The sequence below is a fragment of the Nestor notabilis genome, unplaced genomic scaffold (assembly GCF_000696875.1).
Source record: "Nestor notabilis isolate BGI_N333 unplaced genomic scaffold, ASM69687v1 scaffold8600, whole genome shotgun sequence".
NCBI lineage: Eukaryota > Metazoa > Chordata > Aves > Psittaciformes > Psittacidae > Nestor > Nestor notabilis.
This window is the reverse complement of record NW_009909705.1, coordinates 18,528-33,028: the sequence shown is the minus strand read 5'-3', so window position 1 is coordinate 33,028 and position 14,501 is coordinate 18,528. Positions and strand designations below refer to the sequence as shown.

The window sequence follows — 14,501 nt, the reverse complement described above, 5'->3', positions numbered from 1 at the left end:
ATCAGGAACTTCACCAGACTACCAGGACTTCTCAAATAAGATAAATAATGGCTTGGCATGTTCATCCACCAGTTCTCTCAGGACCTGCGAATGCATCTTGTCAGGTCCCATGGAGCTGGGCACCTTCAGGGTCCTATTTAATGAAAAGAATTATTTACCAATTATTTAATGAAAAGAAAATGTACCTGCTCTGTAGATGTATATATTACTATTTACCAGCTAGTGAGATAGGTTTTGTTTTTCCTTAAATATTTTTTCATTGCAACTTTAAGAGACTTTTAAGCCAGATTTTAAATGAACCAAATTCTAAACATGTTATTTCATGCTGTGTCTTTCCTTCAAATTGTAGTTTCATTACTTAAACAACTTGGCTGTAGTTTTATGTGATATGGATTCCTGTTTGAACTGTTCACCTTTGCTTGGACTTACAGTTTTTCTCCCTTTTAGGTAACCCCCTGGTGCCTGACTTCTTCTTGGATCTTGAAACTGACATGACAGGCAGGAAACAAGAAGGATATGGTAAGGAAAGCACTGTGCGTAAAAGTCCATAATTTCTGACAATATTGAATGCTCTCTCTATTTCAAGATGGTTTTTCTTTTTTCCCAAGAGCTGGGACTCCACTCAAGCTATCTGACAGAAAACTTTCATCATTTGGAGAGTAAAATTTAATGGAAGTCACTCTGCACCTGAAGCTAGGGAAATACGTTACCTCCTGCAGGACTTCCATTGTATAAAATCGGAGCCTTATTTTGAGGAGTCTCCTCTTAACCATCTGAATTGTGGTAGCATAAATATCATGGAAAAATATTGCTGGAAAAAGAAATTGGATAGCAGACAGCATGTTTTGCAGGAGGGTCTCATTTGCCTTGCTATATTTGTATTAAAGAACACAACATAGAGCCTCTATTGCTTCTTATACAAAACTTGTGCCTTTATACACAATTTATATATCTCTCAGATGAAACGGAAAAGTCTTCTACAGGAAAGCATTGGGTTTGCTTTTCAAGAATTGCAGCGTGTCGAGTAGGAGGGCAACTAAGAATGCTGAACAGGTTGCATAGGAGTGGCAAAATAGGGATAAGAGGAGGGCAGAGAAGCAAAGTTGGAACAGAGTCACTTTAGGCTGGAAATGCCATTTGAGCAGTCACACTAGGACTGTTCTACTGGGGACAGATGCTGTTGGTTCCCTGGGCCTCACAATGCAGGTTATTTTGTAGGGAGCCACAGAATAGTCTTACCTGTTTTTCTGATACTGAAAACACCAAAGAGACTCTCTGCAACTTTTTAGAGGCTGTTCAATTTGATTAGCCTTGTAAATGGCAGATGCTGTCCTTTGTTGTAAAATGTACATGTTCTCTGCAGTACAGTAAAATGCTGATTGAAGCAGTGAATGGATTTACAGCTTAGAAGCCTTTGCAGAAGAATGAATGAAAATATCCATGTTCTTAGCAAGATAAACAAAATGGAAGCATTTTGAGATGAAAGTGGTATTTATTAAAGACAGAGATTTATTTTATGTGAGTGTTGTCAGGAGTGTATGGATTGTGTTAGAAATTGGTGTGCTGTGTAAGAGTCTGTAATGAACTGTGAACAGTCAGAATTATAATCTTTCTGTGGTTTTATTTTCACTTTTCATTTCCTAATACATCAAAGAAATATATTGCAGATATACATTCAGTGCTGTATGCCTGTTCAGATTCCCAGGTGCAAAAAACATCCTTCATCACTATCAGTACTGAAATACTCATTTTCCTTACCGTGGAGCTCAAGCTTTTTCAAACTAAGTTTTCTATGCATGTTTTTACATGCAGTTTTAAAATGTTTTGCATTTGAAAGAGTGAAATAATCACTTTCTCGTAGGTGGTTCCCAAGCATTCAAGGAGGAAAAGAAACTAAGCGGATCCCAGCAAGAAGGATCAGAATCTGCTGCAGCCAAGCTGTTGAGTCCTGTTGCAGAAACATTCAGAGTTATTCAGGGAGCAATAACTGAAGAGTATGTGAGAACCACTCAGGGCATCTTTCAGTTTGAGTTATCTGGTAAGATCCTCACTTGTACAACCTCCACATGCTCATGCTCCTAGCAGAAGGCATGGCGTGTTTTCAGACAGCAACACTCTCCTCTTCCAGCTGATCCCATCACAGACCACCTTCTGTTCCTTTCCATGGGATGATCCTTGGGCCCAGCTCCGGACACATGGGAGCTGCTGCTGCTCCTGGGATGCTTGGGGTGGCTCTGCCTCAGTGCTGGCCCCACACACAGGGTTGTCAGGATGATACATGCGGGCGCTTGCAGACCATGGCAAAAGCACCAGCTGCCACCAGCTCTGTCAGCAGCACGCTGCCTTGGGGCTCTCTTGCCCATGCACCCGAGATGCGGTGCTGCAGGCACCTGCATGGGGCTGGCTTTGCCAGCATATGGGGCAAGCACGGCCAGCACAAGCACCATCCTGTAACTGCTCCAGATGGGCACAGCAGATGCCGTCTGACAGGGAGGAGCTGAGAGGGCTACGCTCTCCTGCCTCGTCACCTCCTTTCTCACTGTCTGTTCAGGTGATGAAGGAGGCATCTGGTACATTGACCTGAAAACCAAGGGGGGGAGCACTGGTTCCGGGAAGCCTCCTCTGAAGGCCGATGTGGTTATGAGCATGTCGAGCACCGACTTTGTGAAAATGTTCACAGGTGAGTGACAGGGGCGTTTGCCAGGGTGGTGCTGCCCACAAAACCTACTTGATGGGCTTTGTGATCGTGGGGTGGAGGAGCTGTGGGCTTCCTGTGGCTTCGCTGAAACTCCTTCATGTTTCAGGACTCTTCTGTCCTGCGAGCAGGAAGAGCACACAAGCTGATACTGCCGTTACTCACCAGGCATTGCAGTGTTAGCAGCCAGTGTAGCTTCAGAAAGAATCAGGTCAATCTGTGGGACTTCTGCCCTGCACATCTCTAGTGTGTGTTTCCTAAATGTGCGCTGCTTGAACTTGGTAGGAAAGTAAGCTGGTTTGTTTCTTCTCTGCTCAGAAACCAAGTTGTATGTTCTTGTCTCAGTTAAAATCAGTCATAATCTGGTAATTCAATTACGTAACAGCATACCACATCTGATGCAGTTTCACTCTCTTACTGAGTTGTTTTCTGGCTCCAGAGAGGTTTTTCACTGGTTTCCTAAGTGTGCGCTGCTTTTACAGCAGAACTTGGTATCAGTATAGCTGTTAGGTCTCGCTGTAGTGGCATTATGTTTTCCTGTGCACAGGCTGTCACCAGTCTCATTTTCTGATGGTTCTGGTTTTCTTTTTTAGGTAAACTAAAGCCAACCCTGGCCTTCATGACAGGAAAATTAAGGATTAAAGGTAACATGGCACTGGCAATAAAGCTTGAGAAGATGCTGACACAGCTTAACTCTAAACTGTGAGTGGAAGCTCTTACTAGCAGAGTTGTGGCCTTTCATATATAAGTGCAATGTTGTTTTAAAATGGTAGTCCTCGGCTTTCTCTGATGTCATACAAGCATGGATAAATGTAAGATTTTTTACAGAAGAAATAACCATTTGATTTAGACAAGAAGGTTTTCTTCATTAAACAAGTTCTTTCTGAAGAATACCTGTATCAGTTTGTTGGTGTTTTCTTTACTTCCGCTCCTCTGGATCAATGAAGGACTCCTAAAGTGAGTTTTTTCACCTATATAGTTGCTTGCACCCATGTCACATCAAAAAGTTAGGGGGAGCAAATGTCACCCTGCAGATCTGTTTCTGTGACAAGTATCATGCAGAGATTCCTGACCTGGCTGAGAACTTGAAGCAATATGGTAATTTTAGCAGAGCCCTAATTACCGCTGGTAAATGAAAATCTCATTAATTTTTTTTGCCCCAAACTGCCACAGAAAAGGTACTGTCTTCCACAGCATTTAAGGTAACCTTATGAGGATTAACCTACATCACTGCAACCAGCCACTTCCTCTTTCTTCCCTTTGGCTGGTAAAGATTGAAGCTCACTAGTAAAAGCACACACGTCCCCTGTCTGTTAAGTGGAAAAGTGTATCTGTGGTCTGAGATTTTGCATGACGGCATCTGCAAAGCCAGATGCACCAACCCCTTAACGTACATGTTCAGTGTCCCCAGAAGAACCACCCACAACTGAGAGCATTTTACCCTCCTAAGCAAGCTGAGAAGCTCACAAGACAGGATTTATTTCTTAATTCACTTAGCACTCCAGTGGTTTTCAGGTTTTTAAAGCATATGCTCCCCATGATGGCCACATGTCCACTGTGCAGCCCAACTGCCTTCCCGTGCCCTTGCTGCCAGTGCTGCTGTCCCAGGGGGCTGTGCCCAAAGGTTTCAGGCTCCGCTGAGCAGTGCCTGCTTCCCACTCCCATCCTGCTGTCTGGGTTGGTCACTGCTCTGTCCCTGACCACTGACCTGCTGACTCCAGAGCAGCGTTGGTCTACACAGTCCTGCCAGCTGAAGGAGAACAGGAGCACTGGTGTGCACCAGGACACGGAAACAAAGGCTGCGCATGGAATAGGAGAGAAAGACTCTGCTGGAACCCAGAGTCATCCGGAGGAGACTGAACATCGAACTGATGGTGCAGTAATGCACACATCCTGCTGGCTGGTGCAGCACCATAAGGAAGTGTGTATGCTCGTCTTCTGTTTGAAGCAGAAACGACTACAGGAAAAAGAATAAAGGCAAATAATGTCTTGGGACTGTTTTGGGTGTTGGACCTGGAAAAGCAGCTCAGGTATGGATTGTTGTGGCCTGGATTTGAGGTAGAGTAGTGGATGGAGAGCTAGAGACAGAACCTTTGGGAAGCTTTTGAGTGCAATCTGAAGGGGTGATGGTAACAGATTCCACAGCCAAGAATATGGGGAGAGACTTTCAGGTTAATACCAGTGGGCTGATGCTTACACTGCTGCTCTCCCAGCAGGATGGACAGCAGACAGGCAGCCCCTTATACAGGTGGGTATAGCTGTGAGGAGAGTGGAGTTGCCAGGTTAAAGGATATAAACCAACCTGAAATTAGATAAGGTCCTAACTCAAATGAAAAGAGGATTTTGCAGCTGGCCTTCCTCAGTGGCTGCTGCTGCTCTTCCTCAGAACTGCACACTGGGAAAGAGCTAACAGGAGAGAATTTGAATGTCTCCTGTTTGAGAATCGTGCAAGGGCATTATGTTGCTGGACTACATGTTTTTCACAAATACGAAGCCTTTTTATCTTGAAAAACTAAGTGGTAAGTAACTATAAGGAACAACACTCGTCTGCAGCACAGTATGGGTTATGTTTTACATGTTGCAGTTCAAGCCTGCTGGCCTTTGGATGCGCCTACATGCCCATTTGTCATCTGTGCAGACGGGAAGTTTCCGGCCCCCTTTCATTCCCTGCTTTGAACTGAGCTGTGCTCCAGTCCTGCTCAAATCCCAGACCTTTGCCGCCATCTCACCACCTGCCTCCCTGGCTGATCCTAGCGCCTGTGGCAGGATCGTCTGTCTTGTGCTCGCCCAACCGTTCCCGTTCCCTCCCTCACCTCCTCCCCTGGCCCCTCTCTCATGTCACAGTAACTGCAGGGTCAGCCCTTGCCTACAAACCCTGCACTACCACATCTGCACATAACTCTTCCCACATCATCTCCTCCTCCCCCTGGTGCCTGGTGGCAAGCTCCCCTTGCCCCTGCCATGCTGCCCACCCGATGCTACGGTTGGCAGATCTTCCACCAACTTCCACCTTTGGCTTGTCTTTTTCCCCCTTCAGCCTTCATACAGAGATCCTGCACTGCATCCTGAGAGGGATTTGGGTTTCACAGCAAGCTGATGCCAGGAGGGGAAATCACCCAGTGGGGCTGAACTCGCTGTAAGAATTGAGGCAGATGGGTTTAGTGATCTAACAGGAATCACATTAAGCCATAAGCAGTCCTTGTGTGTTGACATAATGCTGGCTCTCGTTCTACTGTCACTGCAGTTCCTGTTGACACGGAGCTGCAGACTTCTGTAGGAATGACACATGACCAAGCCAAAGGGGTCAAGGGCTGTCTGAACTCTTTGCAACTGGAACAGTTTTCATGCCGCTTCCTTTCCCAAGGTTGGAGTTTTGCACAGATGGAAGCAAAAGCATCTTGCTAAGAAGATCTTCTTCAGGCATGACTCTCCTTCAGCCTCTCTCCAGCCACTCTGCCCAAGTAAGGAGGAACTCGGGACTTGAGTGCAACAGTGCTAAGATCATAAGCCACGTGCCTGCAACGAGCTCCATGTGAGTGAGCCATGATGCCTGTGTAGAGAGCTGCTGGTTTCAGCTCTGCACAGAAGTATCTGCAGAAGAAGCCTCTAGGCATCACATTCAGCCTTCTTCCCCTCAAGTACTTTTTCCTCTTCAGTATTTAATAGTTGAAATGGAGTGATGGGGCTTTATTCTACACCACTTCCACATAAATCCTCCTCCCATCTCACCATTGAACCAGCTATCTCTGGAGTGTATTTGTCTTCAGGAAGGAAGAAGGATTTCAATTACTTAATTTATTTTCCACATAAAAGATTTTGTTCTCTCATTATATAAAGTTATATAAGCTCATTTAATTGAAAATGTTTCTACTCTGTTTAAAAGGTATTACAAGCAAACACAAGAAGTGTATAGTACAGGCTTCTAGCTACTCTGGAGGATATGGAGGTGTGTTGAATCCCTCCAAGCACTACAACAGCCACTCCAGAGGAGATACATCTACTTTTCAACAAGCCCCACCAGCCCCTCCACAGCAGTTCTGGCAGACAATTCAGAGGCAGGCAGTGGAGAGATCAACTGACTGATACAACTCTTGTTAGTTTAGTCTCAGGGCTTCTAACTGTACTACAGAAGACTGCGCTTTTTTTTGGAAATGGGATTTGCAAAAGGCAGTACATTTCTTCCACTGGTGCTTTAAACAGTGAAGCAGCTACCTCTGGAGCATCTTCTGTGGAACAGCTATTTCTATAGCCAGCACTATTTGCTACCATCTACTTAACAAACACAAATTGCTTAACACAACATAAACACATTTTCAGCTCATAATGATTAAAATGTTAAAGACTTGTACTGTTGTCCTGGGTTCAGCTACAGCAGTCATTTTTTCTCCTTCTTAGTAGCTGGTGCAGTGCTGTGGTTTTGACTTTCAGTCTGGGAACAACGCTGATAACACCGATGTTTTTAGTTGTTGCTCAGTAATGATTCCTCTGACCAAGGACTTTCTCAGTCTCATGCTTTGCCAGGGAGGAGGGGAAGCCAGGAGGAAGCAGAGGCAGGACACCTGACCCAAACTGGCCAAAGCGGTATTCCATACCACAGCACGTCATGCCCAGTATAGAAACTGGGGGGAGTTACCCGGAAGGCCCAGATCGCTGCTCGGGTCGGGCTGGGTATCGGTCGGCGGGTGGTGAGCGGTTGTGTCCTCTCCCCTTGTTATTCCTCTTATTATTATTATTGGTGGTAGCAGTAGTGGTTTGTATTATACCTTAGTTACTGGAGAGCTGTTATCTCAACCCGTGGGAGTTACATTCCTCCGATTCTCCTCCCCATCCCTCCGGGAGCAGGGAGAGGAAGGAAGAGGGGGGGGAGTGAGCGAGCGGCTGCGTGGTTCCAAGTTGCCGGCTGGGCTTGAACCATGACAACTGTGTATGTTAAAGTTTTATGTCTATTACCAAAAGGAGAAAAACCAAGGCAGTTTCATGAGTAAGTTACAGTATGCTGTCTGTTAACACATTTAATGCATTACCAAAGAGCTTACCAGTATTCATTCTAGCATTTATTTTTAGGATTTCTTTGGGGTAGTGATGTAAAGTACAAGCAGGAGACAAGTTACATATCAAGCATTTGCATCTTTTCTAGTTTTTTTACCTTAGAGAAACTCCTAAAATGAAGGTCCCACTTAACCACAATGTGTTTATTTAAATAAGAATGTTTGAAATCATCTACTGATGACTGAAATAACTGATTATGAGTCCTTGTTTGTGGCCCTACAGTTTTTCACTCACACGACTAATGCATGTGAGCATTAGTCAACTCCGTGTGTTGTCTAAGATCCTCCTTTCTCTCTCTCTTCTCTTTACACCATACTTCAACATTTCCTGGAAAAAGCCCAGGGCACTTGAATATCCTTGACTGATCCAGGTGTTGTTTTGGAACAGAGGAGTAATGAACTATCTGTCAGCTCAAGTTTTTTTAAAACTACCTTTTGTGAGAAGCCTCCTTCACACTTTCTGATCAGATTTAATCTTATGTATATTAATATCAGCTCTCCTCTTACAGTTTAGCTGTTCTTCTGGAAACATTAATTTTGAGAGGGACTCTTCATTGGGGACTCTAGTGATAGGACAAGGGGTAATGGGTTCAAACTGAAACAGGGGAAGTTCAGGTTAGATGTAAGGAAGTTCTTTACAGTGAGGGTGGTGAGGCACTGGAACAGGCTGCCCAAAGAAGCGGTAAATGCTCCATCCCTGGCAGTGTTCAAGACAGAGCCTTGGGTGACATGGTTCATTGCAAGGTGTCCCTGCCCATGGCAGGGAGGTTGGAACTGGATGATTTTAAGGTCCTTTCCAACCCAAACTATTCTGTGATTCTGTGATTCTATGATTGTGTTTGAAATACTTTATGCAATTAGATTTGCTGGAAAATGTAATGGCTCAGTTTCTTTGGAGCAGAGGGAAAAGCACTGTATTATACATTTTTATGTCTAATACAATAAAGCAGTCTATTATATGCACAATGCATATAATAAATAACATAAATCCATGGCAAGAGAGCTGTAAAATATAGCTCCACAAACACTTCAGGTTATACTGGTTTTCTGAAGTTGAATTTTATCAGGTGTCTCAAATAAGGTCGCCACCTTCCTCAATGAAAAATCTGGATTAGTTCTTTTCTTCATTTAATGCAGCTTCAGTCTTGGCTTTCCAAAACAAATGTTTCTCTATGGAAGGGAGCCTGTGAATATTTTGCATAGAGCTACAGTGTCTCTCCAGCTCCGAAACTGACTTAGATCTGATAAAGCATGTCAAAGCATAGCCATACTACTCCCAGTCAATATCAGTATCAGCTCCTCCATACTATGGGTGATCACCATTCTCTGTGTGCAGATCCACAATACAACACTTTAATGTAACCTGCTTTACATGCAGGCAAACACAGCCTTTGGTAGCCCTTAGTGGCACATCATGTTGGGTACAGGCAGTACAAAGCACCACTGGCAGGTTCTCTGTGCTGTTAGGGTGTTATGAGAATGTTTCCATCAAGGAAACTGTATTTATGGGCTTAGAGAGACCTAGGAAGTTCTGAAGATCCTCTGGGAAAACATGATCTGGAATGCTCTGATCTACACAGAGCAAATGAATTGAAAGACTGGGCACTTACAGATAAGGTTGATGTTCTCATGTGCCAAAGCTGCACTCTGATTTTGTTAGTTTAGCTCTCCTTTCCTCTGTGTTTAAGGTGAACAGACAAATTACAAACAGAAAAAACCTCCTTTGCCAGCTGAAGCAGTTTCTGGCCCTCTCCTCCATTTTCTGCTCTGTCCTGCGGGTGCCTGTGGCTCAGCTGTACTGGTGTAACACTGTGTGGTCCTGAACCAAAGTGGGAAATCCAGCCAGCAAAAATATCTCCTTTCTCTTCAAAGTTAACCCATACCAATTCCATAATCTCTTTTCATGGTTAAAAAAAGAAAACAAAACAAAACAAAACAGAACCAAAAACAAACAAACAAAAAAACCCCCTCAAACACCAATACTACCAAACCAAAAAACAAACCACAAAACAACAAAACAAACCCACACCAAAACTTAAACAAAAAGGCAAAACCAAAACAGTAGAGGAACACAGATCAAATTTGTTCAGTAGGAAATAAACAGTGGAAGATGCTTATGTAAAGCTGGTCTTACAAAGATCCTTGTGCAGAACAGAGAATATACTGTGAATTCACACCCCTTTGATACTAACAAACACCACTACACTATTTAAGTTATTCCTTCAGTTTGTGGTCTGACTTATCTGAAGTCAGCAAAGAAGTCCTTGGTTTTTCCTAGTTACCCAAGATTTCATTCTAACGAACAAACAAAACTATTCGGGCAAAACAAAAGATTTGTAGGATCTGCTATGTCTTTCTAGAAGAACATTCTCAACTCCTACTGCCCTTGAGTGTCTCCCTTTGATCCAGAGTTCCATTGTGTATGTTTGACCAGTAGATCTCTAATCAGAGCACTGCCTGTGATGCTCACTGAAATATGCATCTGACTCTGATATTCTGCTACACTGGGATGATTAGTATCAAGGTCAGTTCTTCCTTGGAAACAGCTGGCTTGATTGCAGGTGTCCTCTGATTCTTACCGTGCAAACAGAAATGTTTAATAGCAAATATTCTGAGTTAGGAAAAGTACAGGTAAAATACAGGATTCTGACAGAATTCATTTTCTAGTTAGGGACCACATTTTCCACTGCAAGATACTTCATTCCCAACTATAAATAATTTTTTAAATCCTTAAAAAAGGACTGCAGTAATTTTGTTGCAATGGAGACATCTTTCTGTGCATTACGTACTCTAAAGACTGGGTCTGTCAAAGGAAACCAGCGAGACAGATAAATAAAATTTCATAGTGATGTATGAAAGCTTCAGACACTGATAGAAGACTGAAGAGCTGTAAAATGGCAAGTGCAGCGAACCTCATTACAGTTTTTGCTATCATTTCAGCAGTTTTCTCCTTAATGGTCTGGAAAAAGAATGTATAGTATAGTATGTTGTGTTATGGTACAGTATGGTACCTAAAGACTATCATGAGCCCAAGTAAAATGCACACACCTGACGTGGCATTAAATGACTTCCCCTGCCAAATAAGACTGTGCTAGTAACACAACTATGCAAAGAATTTTCACTCTTCTCTAGGGAATTTTGAAATCAGGGTCTCTTTAAGGTCTACTGCTCTGATTTTCCTGTTTATAGCATAACTCCACGGTTTACAGGCAAAACCCTTTTTCTCTTATTCTCCCATCTAAATCCCCTTGACTGTGTAAATCACACGGATTAATAAAACCTTTGAATCTCACCACCAGCCTGCAGAAACATATGTAATGAGAGATTCGCGCTATTTATTTATCGAATGATTGATTGATTGATTTTCTTTGTCAAAGATCCTCTCCATGTTTTAGAGGATGCTATGATAGGACAGCAAGACACCTCTGCTCCCAGTGATTTACTTTAGAAAAATAGGAAGAAGAAGGAACAATACAGAATTTGCTCACACGGGGGTGTGTGTGAGTAGTTAGGATAAGGCAGATGCTGAAGTAAGTATTCCTGTGAGCAAGACGCTTTCAGATAAACCCCCCTGTAATCTTTGCTGTTTTTAAAACTGGCTTCATCTAGCATTTGGTGGAAATAAACAACATACTGTATTTCTTTATATATATTCTAAACAGCACAGACATAATCACTTCATGCTCAAAAGCAGTCAAGCAGTCATTTAAAGTACTATGTCAGACCAAGAGGATTTTTACTTATACCAGAGATGTGAAAGATCACTTGGATAAAATAACAAACATAATTAAAAAGAAATAAAAATAAAAATAGGACAGTGCAAAATGTACAGATCGCACAGCCTGATTTCATTAGGAGCTAGCTGAGGGATACCAGTCCATGACACACAGAAAGATACCCATAGATCTTTCACCTGTGTACTGCTGCAAAAATGGAATGTTCCCTTAACAGCTAGTACAATGAGAAAAATGCAGTGGCAGAGATTTAACCTGCAGAAAGTATTGTCCTTATTTCTTAAGGAAAACACAAAGCCTATCTTGTAAATAGCTCAATAGACATGAAAATCTAAAAGTCTGTAAGAGACAGGGAAAGCAACTTGGAGCAATAACATCCCGCAAAAATACTAGTTGCTAAAACTCATCAGAGAAAGAAGTGAAAGATGTTTGGAATAGCTTGAAAATTAGGTAAGGTCTATGAGCTTTGAAGCTGCTGGAAGCTGTTTGTGCTGCTTTCTTCAGAGCCTGAGCACACTGCTTAACTTAAGAAGAAATAAACAAACTTTTTTATATTATGTGGGAGAATGCTACAAGGTTGTCTTGAGCTATCCCACAGACACAGCATATTCCTAATCCCTTGATGTTTTTACCTGACCTTGGAGATAAGAGAAGAATCTCTAAAGCAGCTAGCAGTAGAGAACTGTTTTTCAGTTATGAGAAAATAGTAATCCTTCTTGACTTGAACCCTTACAAATCAGGTCATGAGGCTTAAGCTAAAATATTACAACAATTCCGAGGGGAGGACATCAAAGTCTCTTCCTTGCTTCTTACTAATCAGTAGATAAAGGAAAGCCTTTCATTATTTCAAAATTAGTGTGAGAGTTAATTATTATTAACTTGAAACTGGGAGATGAGTACCAGATTCGAGAGCTACAGGGTATGACTTTGATACTGAAGCAGTGGTGAATATGTAAGATATATATTCTTTTTGGTTAAACATCGTTATATTCATTCAGAATGTATTAGAGATTGGTTTGAAGCCAAAAGGAAGTTTTACAGAAGATACACTGATGAGTGTGTTAGTTTTGCCTCTTGTTTTAATAAACTAAAACCATGAAACCTGTAGGTAAAGAATAAGGCAAAACTATTTCAGATTAAAGTATCTAAATAAGTATTTTCTGTTTTGACAGAGTAAATAAGGAAAGTCCAAGTTGTACAAATTGCTGAAGACTACATCCATGGTGTCTAATCCAGCAAGGACTTAAGCACATCTTTGCTTTTGATGTTTTCAAACACCTCACAGTCACTGGAATTATTTCTAAAGTTAAGCATTTAGCTTTTGAATAATATGAATAAAGAACCAGTTTACAAATATGACAAAATTGTTTGGTTCATAAGAATTGCACTGGCATAAACTCATCAGACCTAAAACTTGGAAACTTGACAATTCTATCTCCTACAGGTTTTATGAATTCATATATTCTCCAGAAAGGCAATTTTTGCTCAGTTAGCTTGTTCATGGCAAAGACTGCTCCTATCTGAACATGTGCAGGTGCCCATGTCTCTAGCCACAAGCCTGTGCCAGTGTTGCAACAAAGGGAGAGTTCTTCCTATGCAAAAAGCAAGGTTGATGAGAGGGCACGTGTCTGAGTCTGGGCAGCCTCTGGTTTCCAATCAGCTGAAACAGCCTGATTATGAGAAACCCCTCAACCCCTTTGTTGTCTTTTGCAAGCACCTGCAGCAACAAATCTCTTACGGAGGAGACACACAGTCAGTCATGGATGGTGACCCAAACAGCAGGCATACTCGGAGAGACTGGAACAGCAGCTCTCCTGTCCAGAGACCTCTTCAAGAGCTTCTTCAGGGGCTCCCTCCTTTTCTGAAACACAGCAAAGAGATTATCTGGCGTTTTTAGGAAATGTGTGACAAGAGTCATGCTTTGATTCCATGTGTGGTCTCTGTGGCTATAAATCTCTTCTAGCACCATCAGTATTTTTCCCCCAGAAGGGCAGTGTCCTGGCAGACAACAGCATGGCACATTTTCCTGTTTGTTCATTGCCACTTTTTAAACAAACCCTTCTTTTGACTTTTAGGAACATACTTCATGGTGGTAATTGCCAAAAGAATAACAGCCTGCAAAGTGTCTTTGCTCCACTCTCTTTTGAAGTTTCTCCCTCCCTGCAAACCACTCAACATTTATTAACTCTTTCCTGCACTGAAACTCTATTAACCTCTGAATGACCTTTTTTCACCCTCACTCTTTAGCCAAGTGCAAATTGACCAACTAACCCACATGTGTTTCCATTGCCAAGCTTATCAAAGAATCATAAGATCGTTGAATGGTTTGGGTTGGAAAGGACCTTAAGATCATCTAGTTCCAACCACCCTGCCATGAGCAGGGACACCACACACTAGAACATGTTACCCAAGACTCTGTCCAACCTGGCCTTGAACACTGCGAGGGACAGAGCATTCACAACTTCCTTGGGCAACCCATTCCAGTGCCTCACCACCCTCACTGTAAAGAACTTCTTCCTTATACCTAACCTGAACTTCCTCTGTCTAAGTTTAAACCCATTACCCCTTGTCCTACCACTAGAGTCCCTAATGAAGAGTCCCTCCCCAGCATCCTTGTAGGCCCCCTTCAGATACTGGAAGGCTGCTATGAGGTCTCTATGCAGCTTCTCTTCTCCAGGCTGAACAGCCCCAACTTTCTCAGCCTGTCTTCATACAGGAGGTGCTCCAGCGGAAGTGCTCTCGCCCCCTGATCATCCTCGTTGCCCTCCTCTGGACTTGCTCCAGTAGCTCCATGTCCTTTTTATGTTGAGGACACCAGAACTGTACACAATACTCCAAGTGAGGTCTTACAAGAGCAGAGTAGAGGGGCAGGATCACCTCCTTTGACCTGCTGGTCATGCTTCTTTTGATACAGCCCAGCCTGAATACACCCTATAGAAGTCCAAAATTAGGAAGAAAACTGGTGCATTCTATCATGGATGGTAAAGATACTACATTTTCATCATCTTCACTGGGGCCACAGAC

General features: G+C 42.8%; 1 protein-coding gene across 1 annotated transcript in view; it reads left to right on the top strand.

Moving 5' to 3' along the window:
• Positions 1 to 3,401, top strand: part of HSDL2 (hydroxysteroid dehydrogenase like 2) — a gene marked incomplete at its 5' end in the record, with an annotated part of 12,160 nt that extends 8,759 nt beyond the window's left edge. The window contains 4 exons of the mRNA XM_010019272.1: positions 448 to 519; positions 1,862 to 2,038; positions 2,552 to 2,680; positions 3,289 to 3,401. Coding sequence (XP_010017574.1) covers positions 448 to 519; positions 1,862 to 2,038; positions 2,552 to 2,680; positions 3,289 to 3,401 — 491 coding nt within the window. The remainder of the gene's footprint in view (positions 1 to 447; positions 520 to 1,861; positions 2,039 to 2,551; positions 2,681 to 3,288) is intronic.
• Positions 3,402 to 14,501: the final 11,100 nt, after the last annotated feature.